The 26,237-nt window shown below is 39.6% G+C and overlaps 2 protein-coding genes across 4 annotated transcripts; both read left to right on the plus strand.

The window, feature by feature from the left end:
- The first annotated feature begins 203 nt into the window (after positions 1 to 203).
- fsta (follistatin a) lies at positions 204 to 6,127 on the plus strand. Of its 3 annotated transcripts, none has more exons than XM_085368595.1 (6): positions 204 to 402; positions 1,549 to 1,746; positions 1,920 to 2,138; positions 2,266 to 2,490; positions 3,122 to 3,352; positions 5,113 to 6,127. In XM_085368595.1, exons 1-6 carry the CDS (start codon positions 312 to 314, stop codon positions 5,199 to 5,201), a joined length of 1,053 nt encoding a protein of 350 aa, XP_085224721.1. In that variant the 5' UTR covers positions 204 to 311; the 3' UTR covers positions 5,202 to 6,127. The 3 variants fall into 3 exon arrangements, with proteins under 3 accessions (XP_085224721.1, XP_085224722.1, XP_085224723.1); XM_085368596.1 differs by having other exon boundaries at positions 1,549 to 1,740; XM_085368597.1 differs by having other exon boundaries at positions 4,718 to 5,165.
- An 889-nt stretch (positions 6,128 to 7,016) lies between these two features.
- Positions 7,017 to 25,369, plus strand: ndufs4 (NADH:ubiquinone oxidoreductase subunit S4). Its single transcript, XM_085368598.1, has 5 exons — positions 7,017 to 7,121; positions 9,699 to 9,777; positions 23,407 to 23,579; positions 23,688 to 23,761; positions 25,182 to 25,369. The coding sequence occupies exons 1-5, from the start codon at positions 7,039 to 7,041 to the stop codon at positions 25,283 to 25,285; spliced, it is 513 nt and encodes a 170-aa protein (XP_085224724.1). The 5' UTR covers positions 7,017 to 7,038; the 3' UTR covers positions 25,286 to 25,369.
- The last annotated feature ends 868 nt before the right edge of the window (positions 25,370 to 26,237 follow it).

Genomic DNA, 26,237 nt, shown 5'->3' on the forward strand with positions numbered 1-26,237 from the left:
AGAGTGCCTGAGCTCCAAGTATGGTGTTTTCTTTCAAGTATTTTCATATCCTTTAATTATTGCGGCAAAGAGAAAGTTGCTAGTAACGATGTCACCTGATTGGGATTGAAAGAACTTTGGTAAGGAAAAAAAAAATTTTCCCCACCCCCATAGAAGAGGAGACCGCCCACCAGAGACAGTCAACCCGAGACCCCTTATAGATTTAAAGAGAGGCTGCATTCTCAGACTGACACTTATTCAACACTGCCACCTTAAGCAGATTACTTTTGCGCTGCCTGTGTCAAATACGTGGTTCACTTTGCCTCTCCATCATGTTTGGGATGCTGAAACACCACCTTCACCCGGGCATTTTTCTCTTGTTCTTATGGCTTTGTCACCTCATGGAACATCAAAAAGTTCAAGGTAAGCTCTCCTTATCAATTTCCTTTTATTCTCTTTCGCTTTTTTTCTTTTTTCTTTTTTAAAACGTGCACTGCTGTCAGTCACAGAACTCGCGGGGTGTCTTCCACTTGCTGCCACCGAAAAACTTTTCAAAGTTTCTTGATAAAAGTCTCTCTACATCAGGCAGTGATTGCGTAAAGCGTATAGAAAACAGGTGCCCTGTGGGACACTTCAAAGTGAGATTATATGGCAAGTTTTGCAGTCGTCACCATGCGCGCGAACTACAGCCGCCACGCCGTGTTGGTGACAGTCTTTCACAATACCTGAACATATTTTTGCAACTGTGTGAGCGTTTAGCATTCCGCGATGTTGTTGTCAATCCTCCAACAAACTTCAGAATATCCACTGTGAGCGTGTTATTTATACATTTCCCGCTAGTAGCCTTTCTGCATTGTATGCAAACACAGTTGCAGTTTTATACCTATGCAGGCTTTTGCACCCATCATTCATGGTTTCGGGGGACATATTTCAATTCAGCATAAGAAACACACTATCTCATGAAGATTTAAAAAAATGTGTTTGTGTCTTTGTCGGTTTAAACATGCTGTTACTGTCTGTGGGAAGTAATATTTTTGGCATGTAACTGGAAAAATTGTTATGTATCACATTTTAATATCTCTGAAATAAACTTTACATTGCTTTTTTTAATAAGTAAGTCATTGTCTGCTTGCTGTCTGGGATAACGTAGTGAGTGAGGCGTTGGAGACGGTGGTGTGTGTAGCCTTGTTACCTAAAAACCGTGGTTTTCTAAAGGAGAAAGATTGGCTGCTATTTAACGCTGTCTAGACGCTCCCGTTTCTGTCCAGTGATAGCAAGCAGACACTGGGAATAAAAGACAACCCCCCTCCGAAGATTCTTCTTACTTTTTTGGTTATGGCTGCATTGTAAGGGCTGTCAGTCACAGTTGGGATAGGCAAGTGTTAACAGTCTCGCAAAAAAAAAAAAAAAAAAAATCAGACAAAATACTGTCGGGAGGGCGAAAAGGGAGGGAGGGAGCGTCTCGGATAATACGGCTGCGTGTGTATATTGAGTCTGGGTCAGCGGGTTTTTAGACGTCCAACATGCGGCATTCGAGCTTTTTTGGTTTTTTTTTTTTTTTGTCTACAGCTGGGAACTGTTGGTTGCAGCAGGGGAAAAACGGGAGGTGCCAGGTGCTCTACATGCCCGGGATGAGCAGGGAGGAGTGCTGTCGGAGTGGAAGACTGGGGACGTCCTGGACCGAGGAGGACGTCCCCAACAGCACGCTCTTTAGGTGGATGATCTTCAATGGCGGAGCTCCCAATTGCATACCTTGCAAAGGTGGAGGTGCACTCATTTTCCTTCGTTTTCTCACATTACATGTAATCACTCATTTTGGTTAATGAATTAAACTGGTGCTCTGGTTTGCGTAATTGTCCCATTACTTTACGCGCCAGAATACACACCAGGGGAAAAAGAAATCCTCATTAGCATCACATAACACAGAGCTTTTGTTTTAGAAACCTGCGACAATGTTGACTGTGGGCCCGGAAAGAGGTGCAAGTTGAACCGAAGAAGCAAGCCGCGCTGCGTGTGCGCACCAGACTGCTCCAACATCACCTGGAAAGGACCTGTCTGCGGCTCTGATGGAAAGACCTACAAAGACGAATGCGCACTGCTAAAAGCTAAATGCAAAGGTCATCCCGATCTGGACGTACAGTACCAGGGCAAATGCAAGAGTAAGTAAATGTAACTGTCACCACATTTCTGAAAGCTGAGCGAGCTAGAAAGAATCCGTCGCTTTCTTGTATTTCTTGCATTTCGTGTCATTTTCACACAACTCTCCCAATGTCTTTGTTTCGCCAGAAACGTGCCGTGACGTCTTGTGCCCCGGCAGCTCCACATGCGTCGTAGACCAGACCAACAACGCGTATTGTGTGACGTGTAATCGGATTTGCCCCGAGGCGACGTCGCCTGAGCAATACCTCTGTGGAAACGATGGGATCATCTATGCCAGCGCGTGTCACCTGAGAAGAGCTACCTGTCTCCTCGGCAGGTCTATTGGAGTGGCATATGAGGGAAAATGCATCAGTAAGTCTGCAGCTACACGCATGAAAGCGTGAGACTTTACTCCCCGAGAGAGAGAGAGAGAGAGAGAGAGAGAGAGAGAGAGAGAGAGAGAGAGAGAGAGAGAGAGGTGCAGCAGTCACCGACACTGAAAACTGTTTGAGTGCATTTTCTTTCTGGCCAGCTCTGCAGTAATTCACTGCTCATTTTTGCCAACATTCCAGTGAGGAGGGGGTCTTAGAGAGAATGTGTGTTTGGTAGTTGCTTGTGTTTGCTCAAGAAATGATAGACATCTTATTATTTCCTGATGTTGGCAGCACTTTCCCATTTGGGAAAGAGGGAATGAGAGGGGGAGGGAGATGGAGGAAAACAGGGGAGTGCTGGGGGCCATGAAGACATGCTTCAAGTTTTGAGTCAGATTGATTCTTACACAGATAGTAGTCAATTTCAGTCTTGTAGTCTTTAAAAGGCTAATTAAAAACAAAGCTTTCTGTTCCACACCACGAGGCCTTATCCCGTAAAGTAGGATTTAGTTTTTATTCTCTCTAATTCTCTAAAAAACTAGGTAGTCATTTGATCCTGCTTGAAAAACATTCATGATAATCCATCTAATCAAAGATTTCCTCTCTCCTTATTTCCTTCTTTCTTCTCCCAGAGGCCAAGTCATGTGAGGATATCCAGTGCAGCACGGGGAAGAAGTGTCTGTGGGATGCTCGGATGGGCCGAGGCCGTTGCTCATTGTGCGATGAGTCCTGTCCGGAGAGTAGGACAGATGAGGCGGTGTGTGCCAGCGACAACACCACATATCCCAGTGAATGTGCCATGAAGCAAGCTGCTTGCTCAATGGGGGTGCTGCTTGAAGTCAAACACTTAGGATCTTGCAACTGTAAGTAAATTACAAAAGCAAAATATAAAAAGAAAAGAAAGAAACAAAATCCTCCCCTCCTTCTCTGAGCAAAAGACAATATTCTATGTTGCTTTCCCAACAAAAACCTCCTGTGAAATTGCCCCCCACCTTCCACCTACCCTGATTTTCCCTGAGCTCCCACCCCGGCCACATCACCAACCACAGCTTAAGCAAGCAGAAAAGACTTGGGGAATGGAAGAACTTGCATGACATTGTCCTCGTTGCTGGCTTTTGTTCTCGTGTTGTTTTTTTGTTTAATTTTCGTTTTTTTTTTTCACGTTTTCCCAATTCTGCAAATCCTGCTAACAGAAAGATGCGCGAAAAACTTATATCAGCAAACTGTTTGCAGTGGATCTATACTTTCTGAGAAAATAGGTGTGTCTATGGTCATGCTAGTGACCTGCGGGAGCAGGTTGCCTTAAATCCCATGCAGTATTTTTTCAGTCATTAATGGTTTAATGTCCAAATCTTTACAGCTTGTTAATTCCCTGGAAATGGTCTATTTTCTTTATTATTATTATTATTTTTGGCTATAATCAATTTATTCAAAATGCACTGACGCTTGTGACATAAACCACACTGCCAACACGTCAGTTAAAAAAAGAATGTGTTTAAACAGACGTATGACGTGCATAAGGTGATTGTAACATTGGTACCATTGATAACAATGATGGATTTGTACACTAAGATTCATGTGAACTGCCTGTCATAGACCAGTGTGAGCTATTTATTAACCCACAAATCTCCAGACAAAATACTAAATTTAACAACAGCTTTGAGGTAGTTTCAAATTGACATTCCAAATTTCTATTTAGAAGGTTGTTTGTTTGTTTTTCCTAACTGGCTTAATATAATGTGATTAAGGTTTGCAATGAAGTCCAAGGGACCAACTTTATGATCACCTCATGGGCTAAAAGTCATAATTTACAGTGTGCAGATTGAGCATAAGCTTGTTGATCCACGCTCCCTTACTTCCCATCCCATCATCAGAAAAACGTTCATTAGCTAACGCATTCATACCGCTTCCAGTGACTGTATCGTGTATCAAAACTCCTTTTGGATTAATGAGGGACTACCTGTGTTTTCATGTATCGTTACCCTTGTGCTTGCTTGTGTGCTTTTTTATGTGTCCAATGTAAATCTCTTGTGTAAAAAGAAAAAGAATATACCTCAGAACTGTGCTAACGATCTCTGACCTGCTTGCTAAGGTCAGGCTGTGACACAGAGTCCTCCCTCCCTGTTCGTTTGAGCCAGAAGCGAAAATATTAGTAATCAGAGAAAAGAAACTATAGCGAGTCCAAGAACACAAAAGCACTTTTCTGTGTTATGTGTGTCTGCTTTCAGGAATCTGCTCAAAAGAGACCTGAGCCACTGGAACCATCATCCCCAGTGCCCCTAAACCCGCTTCCCATCCTCCCCTTAACCCACCTCGTGACCTTCCCCTAACCTCCAACTTGCCGATCCTTTCCATTGTCGCTCCTTTTTCTCATGTTGCAGCCCTGACTTGCTCGATTATGTAAATGGACATTGTATTATTAATTGGGGATGCCACAGCAACTACTGCTGCCAAGTCACACAGACTGTTCCTCACACAAACATAATCATATACACAAAAGAAAGAAACAGAAAGGAGGCTGTGTGCCAGTGGCTTAATTGTGAGATTTATTTTTTTGACAGTGATATTCTGCGCTGTTGTGGTCCATATTCATACAACAGCTACCATATATTCTCCCATATAGCCATTACAGAAGACCAGGAGGAGGATGAGGAAGATGAGGACTCAGACTACATGGCCTATGTCCATTTATCTTCTATACTGGATGGATAGGCTCACATCACTAGGGGAACAGTCCTAGGGCAAGGAATCATGTCCATACTGTACATTATGTGTATGCTTATTTATTTTTTAAAGAAAAAGGAAGTATACATATAGTTCAGTCTGCTAGATGTTTATTTATACTTTTTGTGTTTTATAAATTATACATTTACATTGTCAGGCTATCACCTACCATGATATATTGTGTTACCACTCATTTCCCTTTTTTGTTGTTTTCCCTTTTACTTTCTTTTTTTATCATGAAGAAATATATTTGTCCAAAGAAAAGCAGTGTTATTTATTTTTCATGGTACCGTGTAAGTATAAGTCCTCTTCAAGCTGTAAATTGCATTCCCTGAGCTGTAAAAAATCTGCTTGTTTCTGTCAAATCTCTATCACAGATGTTTATGTCACACATACATAAATGCATGTTTAGGCTGTGTGTTTATTTATTGGGAAATATATCAATCATTTTATGTACAGAAGTGTGTCTGGTTTGTTTACAACTATAATTACTGACCAAAGGGATTCTCTCAATGGTTTTGCAAAAGAGCACTGTAAATGGTGCAACACAGCAGTGATGGAATAGAAAAGAAAAAAAGAGCCATTTAGTTTTTTCTTTTCTTAGTTTTAAGTTTCCTTCAGTTTTAGCCCTTTAGGTTTGTTTCCACATGGAGACTGTAGACATAATTAAATATAGCTTTTATTTTGTCTCACTACATTAGAGGTAAGTTTGGGCAATACTTGATTACTTTGGAAACAATGTGCCATTAACATTTGTGAGCTGTCTTCTTGCCAATGTACTCCGTACTGCTCTCACAGAGCTACACTAGGACTAACATACTGCAATACTCTACACTATATCTGACTTCTTCACTTTGTTTCTTTTTATTTGTTTTTTTTTCTCCTCAGAATGCATTTTTTTGTTTTCAAACATCACAAGAGAAATACAAAATTCTGTTATGAATATATAGTTTTGTATTTTTTATGTAAATGTCATATGTACATACAAAGTTTGATGGTATTTGTACAGATATGAAGAGTGAATCAATAAAAGTTTTTTTTCCTTATAATTTTATCTGACTCTGGTGGATTATTTATTAGACATATGTCTAAATCTATCATAGCTTCAATGCAAGCGTTTACTTTAAAGAATAAAAGACTGGACATCAATCAGATCAAATTAAACCATACCTTTTATAGGCTTAGTCTATTTTGATGGCCATCACTTCACATCATTGTCATGAGATATTTTATTCATTTGGACTGGCTAAAACTTGAGCTATAAACAATTTCTAAACTTAAAAAGGATTTGCTAAAAATGTATATTCATACATATCAGTAAAACTACATATACCTTTACCCAGGGGATTTTATCTGCATTTCCTGTTACTGAATGTTCCAAAAACTACGTTGTGAATATACAAATGAATTTACATGGTGTACTACACAATATTGATATTGTGCAATACACAATGTAAAGTATATACATGTATTAAACATATGTTTTAAGAAACAAATTGCTCCGTTTTTTAAGCTGTCATCAGACAAAGCATAAGAAAACGGGCAGAAAAAAGACAAACATATAAACTTCAGTGAGTAGACATGAAGCACAAGCAAATTGAAATTCTTCTCAGCGTGCGGGGTTTCCTTCTATTTACACCAAAATAATTGTTCTTTGTTATATAAGAGAGCACTGGCGTAAGTAGATGTCTGGGCGTCCCTTGGTGTGCTATGTGACACATCCAAAAATTCGGTTGGCAAAGTCCTTCATGTACCAGCTGTCTCCGCCACCCGCGCGTACTGTTTGTTCCTTTGCGGTTACCGTACGTCATCGTTGACAACAATCATGGCGTCCTCAATGTCACTTCTCGGATTGGGACGTTTGTCTGCTTTTAATGCAGCTTCTAAAATGTTCTTGAATCCTATCAGGTAATTTCATATTAATTGTTTATCAGGTTTCTGTTCGCACTTGATACTCTGAGCTGAGTTTGTTTGAATTATTTAACTCCCAAGTCGACTACAGCACAGAAGCCGTGTGTCTGTTAGCTTGTCAGCGGCAGAGCACTTTAATGAAGATTTTTCTTTTTCTCTTTTCAAAATAGAGGTTTCGCACCTAACGTGGAAGACTTTATACACTAAACAACGTCAGCGCCTGCACGCTTTTATCTTGTAGTACACTGGGCTTGTAGATAATGTCATTGTCCTTACAGCACTTGCTTGCCCAGCTAATTGGCTAATGCTAGGGCGAGCTAGAAATCAGTTTAAAAGCTAACACAATTAAATGATGCTCACTGGTCTGCACAGCACGTGCTACATACCAGACCGAGACAATTTTATTAAATAAGTGACTCAGCCGACAGCTAACCTTACAATCAGCTGTAGGGAGCCTGGAAGCTAACAATTAGCATGAAAGTAATTCACTGCTATTGATAGAATACAGTGCTTCTCTCGCAGTAACAAATCTGCAAGTTATAGTTTGAGGTATTCATGTAGCCACCAGACCCCAACGATACTAACACCAAGAAAAGTTACCTGTGTTTGTGGAAGGATTTTAAACAAACTGACCCCCGTGCTGCTCCACTATGTGTTTTTTGCCACTTTTTACCACACAGTTATTTGCCACAGTTAGTGGGTTTTGTGACACTTTAAAAGAGTACCTCCATATCATAAATACTTAAATACAACAATATTTTCCGCATTCATATTTCCGGTTAGTAAGGACAGTTAAATGCGATGGTCGCTAATTGATGGCTTGCCTGGCAGTCATCGGCATTTCTTTTTAATCATTTCCTACAAGTCTTCCTCTAAAATCTTGAATGAGAAAGAGAGGAGGCTGAGCTGGAAGTGGCAGTTGAAGATGTTGACGATCTTTAAATTAAATCCCCCTTTAGCTGAAAGAAGAAGAATATAGACTTTCAGTTGTTCATCACTTTTTTTTTTTAACATTTAGTCAGAGCAGAATTGTTGCACAACTGATTAAAAATTCACCATTGTCATTGATAAATGCCATTGGATTTTTCCATCATCAGAAATGATTCTGTAAGCTGTTACAACAGTTGACAGTTGTATTCACAGTTACTGTCTCCTTTGGGAGTTTTTAAAGAGAGAAATAATACGATGCATGCTTTTACAACTTTTATTATTCACACAATGGCATTATGTGCAGTGCATTAGCTGAGGTTATTAATAGATACCAGATTAGAATATGTAGTGTAACCATGTTGAAAATGAAATAAGACATTTATTTTGTTTTATAGAGTCTGGAAAGATGGAGATAATAAGAAATCATTGACTTGCACAGTATTTTCTTGGCAAAATCTGAAGTAATCTAAAAGTCAGATGAGTGATTGGATAAATCACAGTATTTCCTCAGCCATGTTGATGAGGAAGCATCCTATTACCCCAAGAAACTGACAGGGATAACAGTTAAATGAAAGCCAAAGGGCGAAAAGGAAAAAGCAAATGTATACCCAGTCATCTATGCTGTGTTTTTCAGTCATTGATGGGTTTTGCTACTTTTGTCTCCCCTGCTCTCAGGTTCACCTTGATTGTGTGGTTTGTTGTTGTTTTTTTGTTTTGTTTGTTTGTTTGTTTGTTGTTGTTGTTTAAATGTGTGATTTCTGTGTGTGGTTTTACACACAGAGCTGAGCTCACAGTTAAACAGATTCAGAGGTGAAGTGGGTGGATGAGGTAAAAAAAAAAAAAAAAAAGAAAGGGAAAAAACTGCCTTTTACCATGCATTAAAAAGTGTTAAATATTTAAAATCTTAAATCTAAAACAATGGGAGAACTACTCTGTTTCATTCTTAAACCAGTTTTGGGTTTTATTTACAGACACATGATATACATTTTTATTTAAATGGTCAGAAATCAAAGGAAAGTGTGCAGATTTTGGTTAAATAAGGTATAAGAATCATTGCTTTATCTGTATGTTGTCATCGCGAATACTCCCATGTGTAGTTACTCCCCAAAGCTCCTTCAATGCCAGGAAAAATGCAGAGTAGGACTTTATTCATGTGATTAAGCTGTGCAATGATTACACCTGAAACTATATTCGTCTTTTCTTTTTTAAAAATCAGTTTTTATTGAAAAAATCAGACCTGAGACTGTAGTGAAATCTTAACATTCATTTGAAATAAATACAAAATTATGAATATATGGAACGTGCCATTCTGTGATGGCACGTTGCCGTTTTGTGATGGGGCACAGCTGCACTTTGACAAAGAGCCTCACAGTCCTCGCCTGACAGTTGACTACAGCCAACATTAAGCACGTCCTGTCATTAGGATGAGAGCGAGAGTCTGCCAGAGATTCACTAGACAGAACTAATAAGTGGCGGGGGGGATTCCCTCCTTGTCGCTTCCTTTTCACTGTACCCCCATCCCACCGCCTCCTCCAAGATCGTCAGCATTTCCAGAGCTTAACTTGTTTGTGTAATTTCTTTGTCACTTGTGTACTTTTGGTGCTTTGTGCTTAGCTTGTAATCACAATTAAATTTTTTTCCCAGGTCTACAAGCACATCAACACTGAGACTGGCAGAGAAACCAGGACAAGATACACAGCTTATTACAGTTGATGAGAAATTGGTAAGAATTCATCCCTGCTCAATCTGAGTTGTACATCGGTGTTTATCTGATCTTCTGTCTTCCAATTATTCTGCTGGGGGAAAAAAACTGTTAAAAAATTTTGTCATCTGCTGCCAAACTGAACTTGTCCTAGACAGTAGGCTTTTGTAACAATATGACAGTGATGACGAATATCATCATTTGTAGTTCAGTTCACAGCTCTGATTATTCCTATCCTCACAGTCCTTCTAGGTTTAAATGCCAGTTCATGAAAGAAGTGGCTACAACTATTTGAATGGCTGAGGAAATGGAATTTTTTCTAACAGGAGAAGTGGAGTAATATTCACGCACTGTAATGCAGTTATCTTCACTCAGTCCATTTAGAATGTATAGTTTTGGGGGGGTTTTACATTATGAATGCCCCCAATGATATAAATGTGGATACAGTAAATCATAAAAATATCTCACAGAATAGTGCAAAATTATTTTGTTAATGATAACAAAAACTATAGTCTCTGGTGCTTTCAAATACTCAGTCAAAAAATGGGGGCACTATAGTAAAGTATTGCCATACCATGTGCAGTATGTGTTTTATATCAGCTTCCCTGCCAGTACCTCCCTGCTTGAACATTTGCCTGGGTCAGTAGTGACTGATTACTGTGATCATTAACAGTAACACGTGATTTCTTTTGCTCTTTCTGAAGTTTCACAGATTCATCAGTTGTTTGAGGGCTCTTTGTTTGGCATCAGCAGTTATCAGATGCTTTGCATAATAGTTTTATTGCCTGTCGTGACAGAAATATTTCATAATGCTTGGTTTGTGCTACTCTTTCAATGTAAATTTAGAACAGACAGGCCCGAGTCAGCCTGTTTTGTTGGTAGCATATGCCCAACAAAATGATTTTGTCTAGACTTGTCGACTTCATCTACTCTGCCTTCATTCAGTAAAGTACGCTACGTAAAGTAGCTCCTAATGCAGCTGGGTGATAACAGAATTTTCTAAATCGATGCAGCAGAACGGTAAATGTTGTTTTCTGTGTCATACATTGACCTGCAAAGTAGGCAGTGTTATGTGCCTGTAGTGCCCAATGCTGGGCAATGTTTGGGACATTTGCTGAAGTCGCTGCAAACAGTTTATCAGGACTTTTCACAGCGCTTTCTGTAACCACAAAAAGCTTCATGGAGTGGTATTATCCAAATTAGAATTTGATGTTTACACATGCACACACGAAACCAGGTTACAAGTGAGGGAAGTAATGTGTAGAAACAGTTTAGCAGCACATCTGTCTTGCAACCTCTTTGAATTTGGATTGTTAGTCAGGCAAATTAAGAAAATTCATCAGGGTTAGCTTGGGCAAATGGTGAAGTAGGGCTGCTCGATTATGGCAAAAATGATAATCACGATTATTTTCACTGAAATTGAGATCTCGATTATTTGACGATATTTATTTAACAATAACAATGTATTGAATAATGACTTTAAAGATTGTCAAAAAATAATATAAAATAGTGTGCAAATACTGATAACAGTGCAAATGTTTGCAATATAAAAAATAAATGAAAAATGAGTTCTGACTCCGCGAACCCATAATGTTTCCACACCACCGAAGTTTTTTTTTACCTCTCTTTTCAACCAACGGCAGTCACTCTCCTCTCCAAATAACTTCTGCTTAGCTTTCCGAACTTCCCTCAGGTCCTCTTAATCAGCGGTCCCCAACCCCCAGGCCTCGGACCGGTACCGGTCCGTGAGTCGTTTGGTATGAGAGAGTTGAGGCTCAGGTGTGAAATGTACAGTTTTCAGGGTTTTTATCGGTTTTCAGCATTATTTTGTTATCGTATTTATCGTTTACTCGGTTTTCCTTGGTCTTTTCACGTAGTTTTATTTTGTTGTATTTATCCGCGACACCTTAAAGGCCGGTCCGTGAAAATATTGTCGGGCATAAACCGGCCCGTGGCGCAAAAAAGGTTGGAGACCGCTGCTCTTAATTGTTGTTACACGTGTTCGAAATGCAGAGAGGTGCGCTCGATTTGCCACACGGAGCAGCGCGAGAGTAAAGCACGAGGGAGGGGCTAATAATCGGCTCAGTCATTTTTAATGATCGTTGAAAGCCCAGATCGTAATCGTGATTAAAATTCGATTAATTAAGCAGCCCTATGGTGAAGTCTGTTTTGGTTTTTTGGGTTTTTTTTGTAGTTTTTAAGAGCAATCAAAATGGATTTCTGGGTCCACAAATACACAAGGGCAAGAAAATGTCATCTGACATTTAGGATTTTTCAAATCTCTTATCATTTCTGTCTACAGTTTCTGGCCTAGTTTCTGACTTGCGTAACCTCTATGAAAGCAATTTCAGAAAGCAACTTTCAATGTGATTACTTAAAGATGCTGAAAGATTAAATCCCTATGAAGCCCTGTTCTTCTTTTTTCTTCTTTTACATGGTGTCTATGACTGGTCTGTTTTGGGTGAATACTGTTGCTCCAAAAGAACTGTTCCTTTTAAATCAAGCCCCAGTCAGAGAGAAGCTAGTTGACCAGGCAACGGTTACTTTACTGAATTACTTTTTCTAGGATGTGGTATAGCTCTGTTTCGCTTTAATCTTTTTTTGTTTTAGCATTAAGTGCTGAACTATAGTCTAAACAGTGATAACCAAGCATTTGAAGTGGTTAACAACGCACCAACTGTACAAAACAAAGACTGATCTTTGACATTACTGCTTTGTCATAGAAAGTTGAATTAGAAGGTTACGGAGAAAGAGTGAGTTTGGGGAGAATGTGGGAGTCTGTTGTGGACTTGTTTTGGGGCGGGGGAGCAGTATGGGCAGCGTCAGTGTGCTTTTGTCCCAGACCAAAGCTGGCCATACTGGCAGACAAACCTTTGGCTGGGCGGAGTGTCTGTCTCTGTCCTCTCAGTAGGGGCCACAGAGAGGCACAGCAGAGGAGAGGAAAAAAAGGGCCTCTAAAAAATGTGTGTGTGTGTTGGGGGGGGTGAAAGAAAAGAAACTAGCATGGAAAAAAGTTTGTGAGACACCCTGAGACTCACGAAAAAGACAGTGGCCACTTCAGTGTTGTTGGCCACAGAGGTTCCTTTGTAGCATGCTGTTACTGGCGACGAGGGGAAGTACTCTAATGTTCACCCAGACAGGCCGAAAAGAGAGGCCCTCAGCTGTTTACAGTACAGTGGCCTCCGTCTCACGTGGTAGAGGGCATTGAGAGCACTCTCCCTTTTGGGCATTCAGCATATGTCAGCACGCTAGTCATTCATCAGGCTGTCAATAAGTGTGAATTGCTTTCTGGTTTGACCAATCAAAGAAAGATCTCGATCCACTGAGAGGTTATTCAGGGTTTGCACGCCGTCTCTCTCGACCAGCCTGAGGAGAAAGTGGAGTGCTGCTCGTTGTGCAGTGAACATTTCTGAATAACCTCTTTCAGATGATATTGCATTTTGGCCTGGGCAAATGATATTTTGAATTCACTCCAAAAACTCTGCATGAACATTTGTCTGATACTCATTATCTTGTCCTTAGTTCTCGTGTGTCCAGAAAATGCAGACTTTACAAGAACATGGATCTCTACATTGTGTTTGGCCATCTCCATTACAGACGAATTTAGAATCTCCTGCTGGGTCAAAAATCAGGGAAAAGGACATTTAAAGTGATTTGGACTGCAGACAGAAAAAAGTTTTAAGTACTGATTAGTCACAGAAAGTTTTTATACTGACAGGGATAAGTCCAACTGCTTTTCTGAAACTGCCTTTCTAAGTGTCATTCACTAAAATTGCGTGTTTTTTTTTTTTTAATTGTAAAAAAAAAAAGTATGACGATCTGCTTCTGTTGTTCATCTTATATGACAATAAGTAAAGTAGCTGGGTTTTAAACTGCTGACCAAGCAGAACAAACAATTTAATAATGCCATGCCTATTACGGTCATTCACATTTTAGACTTGCGAAAACACAAAATCAAAAGATTTATTGAGTATAAAAAAGTGCATTTTTTTTACACTAGATGTATGGGAGGAAAAAAGAATCAAGCAAAGGCATCATCTTGAAACAGTATTTGCATTTTCTTTTTTCTTTCTTTTTTTGCTTGAATAGTAATTGAAAGCTAAATTTGTAATTGAAATAGCATTTTGATATGTTACAGAGCCTTACTTACAGTAAAGTCTTTGCAGAGGAGATGATTTTGATTTTAGGGTTGACTGTAAACTTCTTTAGGTAGGTTTTGTAGGATTTGAGTGTTTTCACCTTTTTCCCCACATTTAAAGCTCTAAGTTTGACTTTTATGAGCAAAATTTCTGGGCCATTGGCTGATTTTCAGAAATGATGCCAAAGAAAAGGACGTGCGTGATGGTCCACCAGTGCCCGTAGCTGTTCCCCGGCGTGCCCATGCCGACCTGCTTTTGTTTGTAATTACTGTTTGATTAAGCATGCTGGGCAGCTCCCAGTGTCCGACTGGCTGGCCAGTGATACACAGCTTTACACGGAATGTCTACAACCGCAGTCAATTAGAGTCAGGCCTTTTTGCTTTACTCTCTGGTCCTTTGCACAAACAACTGTGGTTATAACCATAACAGCTGCTTCAATATGCAATACAATATCTCTCACTAACGCTTGAGTCTTGCAAACAGAACGTTTACTTCTCTTTCAGCTGTGGCCAAACGCGCTCTCTCTGTCCACATAAAGGCAACACCATAATCTTAAAGCGCTTGTGAAGCCTTGTTATAGAGTTCTCTAAAGGCACTAGGGTTTTATTAGCCAGAGAAGGACAGTTATTAGACCGTGGGGAATTGAGTGAAAAGGCGGAATGACGACGGCAAGAGGAGAGTGTAGGTATGTTCACTCGATGCTTGGCATGTTTACGTTTGATAAGTTTTTGGGTTTCTTTATTTCTTTATATAATTTAGAGAACAGCATTTGCTTGGCAAGATGTGACATCACATCTGGCTAAAAGATGTGGGGTTCTATTGCGGTAAGATAGATGAGTCTAAAAGCCTGTTGTCGGTTGTTTTTAAAGACAGAAATTGAAATCAGATTGAACGATCTTGTAGTTGAAACATTAGAATTTATTTTCACTGTCGGACTCCCTGATACAAAATAATTGTTTTGCAAGTGTCAAAATCCCTTCAATCACCACCATAATCTCCCCCCCCCCACACACACACACACACACACACTTGGGAAATGGGGGAGAAACAAAAAACTAAAACCCACAAAAACTGCCATTCTAGCTATGAGGACATTGAGCACCACCACTTTAAGTCTGCAGTACAGGCGTGAATATCCTCTGTCGAGCCTCAGAGACAGAGTGACCTACAGTGGAGCAGACCACATTCACCACCCCATCAACCCGCTTTTCCCTCCCTTCCCTCCTCTTCCAGCCTTCCTCCTTCCTTTGCACATAGACAATTTAAGTATCTGTTTTGTCTGCTTGCCCTCTTACATGGCGCAGTTGTACGAAAAAAAATCTCTGCTCAAGTTTGAAGTAGTGGCTGAGAGGATGTTGGTCTTTGATGAATGGCAGACAAGAGGTTTTATTATGTATCATCAACTAAATAGTATTTCATTCATTAGCACTCTCTTCCATAGACTAACTCTCTGAAGAGGACTCCTCAGCTGGGGAGTTTTAGGAAGTGTCCAACTGCTAAGTGTTGTGTTTGCAGATTGGATGAAAAAGGATTGCTACTTCTGTTTGACAACACTTCAATTTATTCATTACTTGTAAGCTACCAGCTCTTTTTGTAATTTTGCAAGCTGCTTTTGGTATTCATAAAATGTGAGGTGCCAGACGATTAACCCCCCCCCCCCCCACCACCCCCCCCCCCCCCCCACCACCACCACCACCACCACCCCCCAGAGTCAGGGCCTTAACATGCTCTAGGAAATGATGCTTAAATAGTGTTGCTCTGTCTTATAGCTTTAAGTAATTGTTTTTCCTCACAAACTTGTACTCCACTAAGATTTTGAAACTTAAAAAGATACTCACAACTCACAGTAAGATTCAGTTGAAACGGGGCAAGTCTTTGCTTGACGCATTTTCATAGTTTGGGTTTATTTATAAATTGTTTTATTATAAAATGACATTTGAGATGCTCAGACAAACAAGTGTGTCTGCATCCAAAATATTCATAAATGACCCCTCCTCTCTCCTCTCTTTACCAGTATGTGTAATGTGAAATACAAGATGACTTTCATATACCAGCTGCTTCTTGTTCTCCAATGTTGAACCACTCCCACACATGAGCAAGCAGCATAATATTTGTTTCTATTAGAGATGCCCCCAGTGTCCAGTCAGTAATTGGCACACTTTTTCCACTTCAAAGACGTCTGAAGGTGGGAACCGGCCGAGGCTGATGAGTGAGGCTCTTGGTCTGGGTGTGGGCTGGACAGTGGGGCGTTAGGGGCGATGTGTTTGGGCTTTCGGCACATGCTGACTCAACATGATTCAGCTTTGGTGACCTTTTGACCCCTCTGGGTGCCAAGTTATAGATTTGGCATACAGGTATACATCCTATGATGAGCTTATTTGTGTGGTGGCAGCCCTGGTGTCTATAAAAATGTGACGGTGACGCTAGAAATGTTCTGCCAGAGCTAGTCATCCTTTGTTTGCTTGTTTGTCTGTTTGCTTGGTTACTGTACTAACTGGAAAACACACTGTGTACTTCAGCTGAGAACTGGAAACCTTAACAAGTCTAAAAAAACAGCACGCCAGTAGTAATGTTTAGGTAATGTGAGCAGGGCTGTTTAGGGAAACAGACATTAACCAGTTAACCACAACATTAAGACCAGGACAGGTGAAGTGAATAACAGCGATTATCTCATTGCACTGCAATGTTCTGCTGGGGAAACTTTGGTCCTGGCATTCTTGTGGTTCCATCCTAGATGCATTAAACATGACAAAAAGCCCAAAGTGCTGACCTGTCCTCCAAACTTGCCGGTACGGTTGAGGAGCCACAGGGTAGTGACCAGAGAGCACAGAGTGTAAAAGCTCAACACCATCAAACTTGATCATTTGATACCAGCAGCTCCACGTTATTGTTGGCAGTTAGAAATTTTGGAAACGCTGAGTATGTTGAATGCTCATTTATGGATGATTCATAGGTCAGTGTCCAATGTTAACAAAGACCTGACTGAAATTGATTGAAAAAGGAACCAATCTCTAAAGGAAAACTTATAAAGACTTCAGAAAGTCTGGACAACTTTTGCTCAGGATTACTTTGAAAAATGACTCCTTGGAAGATAAAATTGAAAGAAGAGTGCTGTATATGCCAGCAGAAGAGTGCCAGATAATGTTTATATAAGAGCTGAACAGGTAAAAAAGTATCATGGCTCATGCAAAACAACCCAGCTACAACTGCAGCCTTGTGGGGGTCACGTAAGGCCATATATGCTACTGGCCTTATTGTACTCTGGCTGAAACCCTGAAATCAATCATCTGTATCCACCCTGTTCTCCACGTTTTCTCACCTATCTGGTTTATTGGAGAGCTGATCATTCTCATAACTGATAACCAAGTCGTCCTGGATCATTGTAAGAACAGATGTGGCATTCCTTTATTTTATGTTTAAATAAATATTTTTTTAGTACCCAGTGGGAGTATCCAGTGATTAAGTGAAAAGACAAGGGCAATTAGTTCACTGAGTGATTAAACAGAAGGTCTTTATATGCACCTGTTTTTAATTCTTTGCCAAACCTGGGTACTCTGCAGCATAAAGAGCTAGTCTGTGTTCCAAGCAGTAGATATTTTCATCAAAATGGAATTAGATGAATAAAATAAATCATAAAATTTATAATTTATATTGCTTTACTTGGACATTTTCTCAAACATTCTTCACAAACTGATTTCAATATTCTTTCTTTTCTTTTTTTTTCTTTTTTTTTAAATCTTTTTGGCAACCACTTTTTAGGGTAAAATACATTTGATCTCTTTCATTACCTTTTCAGAAATGCAATGTATACCACAAAAATCCTTAAACCTTTATTGTGTTTGGATTAGATCTGCAGATAATATCAGGAATAATATGAAAAACACATTTTATATCACAGAGCAGGCAAAGGTGGGTTTTATATCCCTTTGTATAAACTGTGGGAAATGAACTGCAGGAAATGTAGACATTCACCTGCAAATCATCTGAAGCTGACAAGATCGGTTAAACAATATGGGAAGAGTGGAGGCTGGAAGAACACATGGAGAAACAGACATCCACACCCGGCATCTTGACTTCTTCAGCAATTAAAATAGGCTGTAGTCTTTGTCTTCATTGGCGACTGGTTTCTATATTTGGAAAAATTATTCACTACTATGCAGGCTGCTGATATATGATAAACCTTCAAACTCAAGTATCTGTTGTCCAAACTGGACTTCCAGGTGCACATTTGGTTCTGGTTCATCTCCTTCAAACATGAACTGATCATCAATGACCAAAGAAGGAGATGAAAATAAATGGAAATTAGACCAGTAGATTCCTTTGTCAGGAAGATAGACATTGCAAGTCTTTGTATTTAAAATATTCAATATTTTGGACCCGAATGAGTAAAGAATCAGGTTTGAGGTTGTTTGAAGGAGTGCTTTTCATATTTTGGGTCAAAGTTGTTTTTCTATCTGCATTTCCTTCTGAGCAACAGCTGTCTGCTCCCCACAGTGTGTGAGTGCTGGGAGAGCCACAAATACAAATGTGTGTTCATCTATATTTGTGAGCATTTTGATTGATAGTTATTCATTCCCAAGTCTCACACATCTTAAATGTCAACCATCACAACTAATGGCCAAACCTGTACCCTAACCTAAACCTAGTTGTGACTTTAACCCGAAAGCCAAGACTTCACCCTCAAACAGGCCTTTAAAAGGAGGTGGGCCAGCCAGAAATGTTGTCACTTTGATCTAAAACTCAAACTGATTTCCACAAAGACAGATGGACATTTATTTATGTGTTATGTTTGGTTTCCTGTGATATATGACTTCATTCTCTCATGTTGTTTGGATGAGCAGTTCCCAAGACTTAACAGACAGGCACGTACACATTTAGCGAATGTAAAGGTGGCCTCGTTTCAAGAAATGAATGATTGCCTGCATGTGTTAGAGTGGACATCAGTAAAGTGGAGCTACATAAATAACCTGGGTTATACTTTATTTGAATGGATGCTGCACTAATTAATAAAAACAGTACATTTCACAAATGTTTAATTTGGAGGTATTTGGGCATCCAGCTTCCCTCTATAAAACTATTCTTTATCATTTTCTTTCTTTGGTATCTCACCGCTTCCTACAGTTTTTCCACCAGACTTAAGCAGACTGAGATTTCTGTCTTGTTTACACCAAAAATTTCCATCCCAGTTCTCTGTTGGAGAATTAGGGGTACTAGCTTTCAGCATTCTGGTGGGCCCAGTGGCCCCACAGCGACAAGCCCCTGTGCTCTTTATTTGGCACGTAGCCTGGAGGTGTCAGAAATATCGACACGCTTTCACGTGACGGAGATTTTGCCAGCCATTACCCCCCCTCTTTGTTAAGCCCTGCATTCTGTCTGCCCAGCCAGGTATTGTAGGGTCCCGTTAAGGCCCTGTGAATAGTGTCAAACTTGATAGTTCTCATTTCGCTTCCTGTACATGGCAGAAGAAAAAGTGCCCACCGTGTGGGTTTTCCTTTTGTGACGGTCCTCTCTAGTCTTCCTGGGAACACACTGCATTCCAGCCACAATCGTTCCTTTTGTGAATCTGGGTATTGTGGGTGAGCTTGTTATGCCGATAACCCTCCAAGCTTTCAGAGTAATGCATGCAAATATCAGAAGTCTAGACTTGTATTTTTGCAAACAATGTCAAATAAGCAAGCAGAGGTTTTTCAGTGATTTAGAGCGTTTGTTTTGACACATTCTCCCTTTTTGTGCTCATCCACACCCAACCTTAGGTTGCGCTACATCTGGAGAAATTATTGCAACAATTTACCATATGTCACGTATTTTCACAATAGTTACATGTAACTATAGTGTGGCCTGCTGATCCCAAGAGTGTTATTTCTAATGTGTCTCATAGAGGGACGTAATGGGTTCAATCGCCTAGAACAGACCAGAAATTCCACGTTTTATAAAACTCTGCAAGTTTTTCTTAATGCTCTCTTTTAGAATAGAGAAACCTTTGGAGCATAGCCTTTTGGAAATAAAAAGTTACAACTTGCAGGCATTTTAAAGCATTTTTGATCACCTGCTGGAAAAAAAAAAAAGGAGAAACCCTTCATCTTATTTTCTTGCTGTTTAACACTGTCTTGTGTGTTATTGTGTCATGAACCATTACCCCCTCTGGGTGAAGAGAACATGTTTTCTTCCTCTTTGTGACAAGAAGGAATTGTTCGGGTTAAGTAGATAGGGCAGCCGGAAATAATTACCAAGCACTTGTGACGGTTTTTTTCCTCCCCCCTTTTGTTCGTCTTTTCCCTTTCATTTTAACGATCTTTTCAATGTTCAGATCTTGTTTATGATTGCATGGCAAAAGATGTTTCACTGAAACAAGCAGTAGTTTAGCAGTTGGACCTGTAATTTACTAGGCTTAAATACCATTGGAAGCTCCTTTGCCAAGAGGAAGACGGGCTTTTGTGTGGAGCTCATGCAAAATGACCCCTTTCTACAAATCAACTGGCAGATGACAGACAATGATGAAAATTTGATTCTTTGAAGTTGTAATGGCCATTGAAATGTGTAAAATTCTTGTATTGAAAGGAAAGCTCCCTGGAAAGCCCTCAGTCTTGGGTGGCTGCTGCCTGCGTGCTGGGAGGTTCATCTGTGTTTTGTCGCCGACTTCCCATTGCTTGTTTGCTAATTCCCTGAAGAATTGGACCAGATCTTTGATAGGAGCTCCAAGGGGCTCCAGTTGCTCAGGAATATGCATTCAGTGCACCCTCATCCAATTGTCGTGCTGTCCTACTTCATGAAGGTCTGCAACTAATTGAGGATTAGGAATTAATTTCAGAGATGGCCATTATATTTGTTTTATATTTTACATTTTTTTGTTCTGTAACTTCACGATTGACCTTTTCAAAGTGTGCGTACGCCCAAGAACCAGTACCACTGCAGACAAAGTCCAGACCTACACAGCAACAAGTACATTCATGCACCTTTGTGTATTTTCTTGGCAATGTATTCATGAAAAAATCAAGCCAAGAGAGATTTGCTATATATACAAGTAATGGTGACTTTTTGTTAATGTCAACATGTGCAAAAAATGTTATTTAAAAAACAAAAAATAAATAGAAAATGCAGAACTACCACAAAAACAAAAACATGGGAAAAAATAGAATAAAACTCCATCCTGTCACAGTTGTAGGAGTACACCTTGATTTCTATTATTCAGAGTAATTAAAAAGAAAATTTGAACTATTTAAGGCTCTAATATATACTCTTTACACACATTAAACAACTGTTTGTTGTGGTATTGGTGTAAAGGTAATGAAGGCAAATTAATTCGTTATTAATAAAAAAGCATTAAAAATAGTTATTTTGTTTCTATTTTTCTTTTACATGTGAAATACTTGTTTTTAAATCTCTTTACATCACATATATTGTTACTTTGAAATCACAAATTTTGTTACTATTTAGCATTGAAATGGTACACATGTATATTTGACTTAGTAACATATCCAAACCAATGCAGACAGGTTAAAGCTGAGGAAAGATTCAGGGATAGTTATTCACACCTGTGCTGCCAGTAACACATGACCCTACGCTGTGTCACTGCATCATTTCATGTTTGGCACTGATCACCACCTGCACTCATGTATATATCTTTCTACGTAGCACTCATAATTCTTATTCTCATGTATATATCTCATGTATATCTCATGCACATATCTTTCTTTCTACATAGCACTTTAATTCTTATTGTCTGCACTGAAACCTCAACATCTGGCAATAAACCCATTCTGATTCTGATTCTGAACAACCCAAACTTTAGCTTGTTTTATGGCACCTATAAAACAAAGTTAAAAAAAAAAGTATTCAATTCTCAGACTTTTTTGTGTTTTATTGTTCTTTGACATCAAAGATGTACTGAACCCCCTTTTTCCACCTTAATATTTTACAGTGGGAATAAATCTAAGAGATTGATGTGAAGTACAAAAATATGAAACATTTGATTACATAAGTAACTTTTATGGCCATCAAACATTTTCCTGACCTCTGTTCTCCTGACATTGAGCTCTTAAAACATGTTGCTAAAGTTGTATTTTTTTTATATCTGCAGGCTGACATCAAGTGTTTTCTTTGAGAAAAGCTTACGTTTCGCATGAACTCCTAATGTTCGCAAGGAGAGAAGAAGTCATGAATAATCTAATCAAAATAGAACACTTCATGTGGACTGCTGGCAACCAGAAACATGTTGTTGGGTTTTGGGTTGGTTGTTTTTTGTTTTTTTTTTAATAAATGGAAATTATTTATTAATTTCTTGTAAATCTGTAATTGCCAGAGTTTTCAGTCTTAGTCACACAGGCCTAGAGCTCAGTTGGCGACTGCTGGGCAGCAACTGGTAAATAGAGAAAATGTGCATTCCCCAACTGGTTATGAGTCACTGTGAAATCAATTGTTAAAGCCAAAGTCATGAAGGCCTAGAGGCTGGCCATTGACCGAGTGGGATCCAATCGGTGAAATTGTTTGTGAAGCGGTACATGTGATGCACAGATATCTTCCCATTTGCTAAGGTGAAGATTGAAGGGGCTGCAATCTTCACAAAGTAAAAGTTTGACCCTTTAAAACATGGCAGCTGTCCATCTCTCTGTAGCTTTTCATTTACTCTGTGCAACTTGTCTGCTGGAAGTTTCACAGTCTGTCATCGTCTTAAAAAATCAGGCTCTGGTTGTTAAAAGGCACAACTTCTAATATGAAGATGAACGTTTTGCATTTCCAGTTTGGAAAGTTGTAAGTCAGCATTTGGAATATGCAGAACACCATCAGTAACCAGTGTGATTACTACTATTGTGTAGTAATTGTAATTAATTGAATCCCAAGAGAAAGTATTTCATTGCATAGCTTAAACTGTCACACAGTTGCCAGTTAACAGTGAAACATCACAGTTCTCCAAAAGTTGATTCTGTTCATCTGGACGTAACGTTTTGTGGAAGAAACGTTTCGTCACTCATCCAAGTGACTTCTTGTCTCAGCTGCCTGCAGGTTTATAAACAGTACATTTGCATAATGACTGAAACTAGCACCACTGAAGGAACAATGGGCTGGGAGTGAGTGACAAAACGTTTCTCCCACAAAACACTGGGAGAACAGAATCAACTTTTGGAGGTTTACTTACCTGGATGATTGAGCATGCATCAAAACATCACAGCTGATAATCAAGAGTAAGACCTGGCTAACCAACAGGATTTGCAGCACATTTGTGTTCAGTCATCTCACATCTCCACCAACCAAAGGCTGTAAACCACGCTTCTGTTGGGAGGGAGTTGTTACACAAGCATACGTGAAAAGGAGCATTTGAGGGGTTGTTTTCACATTGTTTATTACAAGTGACTTGCAGAACACAAGTAGTAATTGGTGCGTGACATCAGTTGTAATGCTGGATAGTCATGAGGTCAAATGAGGCCGCACTTTAGAAATTAGAAGCACTCTCCTAGTTTAGATTTTTATCCTGGTGTTTTGTTAGTTTATTGTGTTTAATTTCTGTGTCCTTTAGGACATCACCACTCTGACAGGAGTCCCAGAGGAGCACATCAAAACTCGTAAGGTTCACATCTTTGTGCCAGCCAGGACAGCCATGCAGTCCGGCGTGAACACCACCAAAAAGTGGAAGATGGATTTTGATACTAGAGAGCGCTGGGAGAACCCACTGATGGGCTGGTCCTCAACGTGAGAACCTTCCACCTCCTGATTCCTACAGCACATAAACTGACATTATAGAACCTCTGCACACAGTTGTTGAATTTTGGATTCTAATGCCTTGTGTTTCTATTTTAGAGCTGATCCCTTGTCCAATATGGTGCTGTCATTCTCCTCCAAGGAAGATGCCATTGCTTTTGCAGAGAAAAATGGTAAAGAATTTTTCAGCCTTTGGTTAAACAATATATCTGTTTCATCATTTTAAAAGTGACAAAACACTGTAACAAAGAAGTAGAGAAATAAGTCTCACCACTCAGTAGTCCTCTACAAACAGGCACATCGATTTTATGATACATACAATCTCCATGTATTGACTCACCAACCACGTAAATAGTTTTTATCTGGATTTTGTCATTTGTTTCTGGCTGCAAGACAAATAACTCTCAGCAGTGAAGTGAGCAGACTGTTGGACAGGCAGTGGTTCATTGTTAGATACTGCTGGTGGTGTTTAGAGTTGTGTTGTCAGTAGTTTTGTGGCATTAACCCCATGTATGATGTATCTGGACTTAAAATGGATCAGTGTACACACTCATTTCTTCTGGTCTGAATCAGTTGAGTTTGTATGCTTTTAGCCTTTTCTTGTGATTTTTAGGGTTCTTTTCACATAAAAACCCCCACAAAATTAACCAAAATGCTAAGAATGCGAGTGGAAACTTAACAGAGATTTTACATTGATTTTATGGCTAGTTGCTACAGTTTTGTAATCTGCATGTTTCTGGTATTTCTGACCCAGAAAGCAAAGCATACCTGGGCTATGGGAAGGCTGTTTGGGTTGGATCCAGGGTTGTTCACGTTCTCACCATAAATGAACCACTCTGGAGTTTGTTTGGAAGTGGACCGAGGCCACCTCCTCTGAAGGGTCTCGGTGCCGTTTACTGCACCTGAGTGCGTTTACTGTGTTTACATCTGCACAAACGAATCGCACGGAAACGAACCAGAGTTTGATTAAACTGTGCAGGTGTCAAAACAACCTCAGCTACTGCATCTAACACAACTGACCATCCAGAGCGGTAACATCATTATTTCCACGGTCATGTTTGCATATTTTAACATATAAATCATTTACAGTATATAGTTATTTATATATCAGGGGATATATAAACTGTGAGGGGAGATGTACCTGTGACCAGATTCTTTCAGGTAACTTTGCTTTTAAAAAAATTAATTTGGTGTTCCCAGTTGACCTTTTTAACCAAAAATGGTGATGGTGGGGATCCAAGCACCTTTCTTATACCAATAATAATAAAAGATCAAAGGAATGCTTTTAATGGGCCAACCAGCTCATTAGACAATCGACTACAGCCCTGTTTTAGTAAAACAAAATGAGGTGGTTTTCTGTGGAGCTCTAATCAAGTTCATTTTTGACTCAGAATTGAACCATCTGGGAAAGTTTGTTGAAACCAAGCAAAGGAAACGGCCTTACTCTGTTTATTGCACCGAAGAGATTAGAGCCGTTCTGACTACACACAGGTCGTTGATGTCTACAAAACACCTCATTGCGGTTGGAGCTCGTCCAAAAGGAACATACGTGACGTTATCAGCCCCATCACTTACTCTGATGTTTTCTTTCAGGTTGGAGCTACGACGTAACAGACAAGAGGACCTCAAAGCCACGGGTGAAATCCTACGGAGCAAACTTCTCCTGGGACAAGAGGACCCGGCGGTCCGCCAAGTAAACTGAAGACGCCCACCTGTTAGGTGGCCTGACCTGCAGCAGACCTGTATGATTCTTGTCAATAAATGCATAATTATATGAGTAAACCAAACATTTGTGTCGTAATCGCTTTTTTTCTTCAAACATTCACCTCATTACCGACTACCTAATGTAGTCCATCCAATTAATGAAGTGTTTGCTCTCCAAGTCGAGCTGTGCAACAGCAAAACAAAGGGGACGGTATTATTACAATCTGAACCTGTTTAAAAACAGGGATAAATACGTCTGTAGGCCAAAAGCATTTTTCCTGTGTGAGTGTTTGTTTCCATCCGGTTACCCTGATTGTTTCGATGTTTGGAAAGCTGCACAACTGGAATTTAAATAGGACCTTGCAAAATCTGTGCAGCAAAGTCATTTCTTTTACAATCCAAATCCAAAAAAATGTTAACTATCATCACCTTTTTAATGAGGCGTGCAACACTAACTTGGATTTTGATTTCACAAGTTTTGGAACAATAATCCACATAAAATTAGAGCTGGAAAATATTCCACTCATAGTTTAGGTTTGTAAAATATCAAAAATGTTGCCTAATTTCTCTTAATTAAAAAAAAAAAAACAAAACAAAAAACAGCATCTTAGAACCTTGCCGAATATTCATTTAACCGAATGGCAAGTAAAAAGCTACAAATCCTGATGAGTTGAAATCAGAAATAAAAGAAAATAAGACTTGTAATGCTGAAAAATAAGATTTAGATCAGATCTGTTTTACATGAATCACACAAACTCTTCTAGTTTCAATGGCCTTGAAATGCTATTTGCCTGAAAGCCATTAATTACCGCACTGCATTGCAAATCTTTCACAGCCTTGTGCTCGCTATTTATTTTGTTCTGTCACTCGGCACATCAAAAGTGCCGATCTGATATGAGCGTAATGGTCCATCTGAAGAGCAGGGCATGAATGACAGCATGTGTT

The sequence above is a fragment of the Diplotaxodon limnothrissa genome, linkage group LG12 (assembly GCF_057381915.1).
Source record: "Diplotaxodon limnothrissa isolate DT_005_m linkage group LG12, D_limnothrissa_male_GT1.1, whole genome shotgun sequence".
Taxonomy (NCBI): domain Eukaryota; kingdom Metazoa; phylum Chordata; class Actinopteri; order Cichliformes; family Cichlidae; genus Diplotaxodon; species Diplotaxodon limnothrissa.

What these genes read in the sequence shown, in the direction of transcription:
- fsta (XM_085368595.1), top strand. Translation starts at nt 312, where the DNA reads ATGTTTGGGATGCTGAAACACCACCTTCACCCGGGCATTTTTCTCTTG. An exon ending in ATATGAGGGAAAATGCATCA is followed by an intron (nt 2,491 to 3,121) that starts GTAAGTCTGCAG and finishes TTCTTCTCCCAG; the next exon opens with AGGCCAAGTCATGTGAGGAT. An exon ending in ACACTTAGGATCTTGCAACT is followed by an intron (nt 3,353 to 5,112) that starts GTAAGTAAATTA and finishes TCTCCCATATAG; the next exon opens with CCATTACAGAAGACCAGGAG.
- ndufs4 (XM_085368598.1), top strand. Translation starts at nt 7,039, where the DNA reads ATGGCGTCCTCAATGTCACTTCTCGGATTGGGACGTTTGTCTGCTTTT. An exon ending in CTGATGGGCTGGTCCTCAAC is followed by an intron (nt 23,580 to 23,687) that starts GTGAGAACCTTC and finishes TTTCTATTTTAG; the next exon opens with AGCTGATCCCTTGTCCAATA. An exon ending in TGCTTTTGCAGAGAAAAATG is followed by an intron (nt 23,762 to 25,181) that starts GTAAAGAATTTT and finishes GTTTTCTTTCAG; the next exon opens with GTTGGAGCTACGACGTAACA.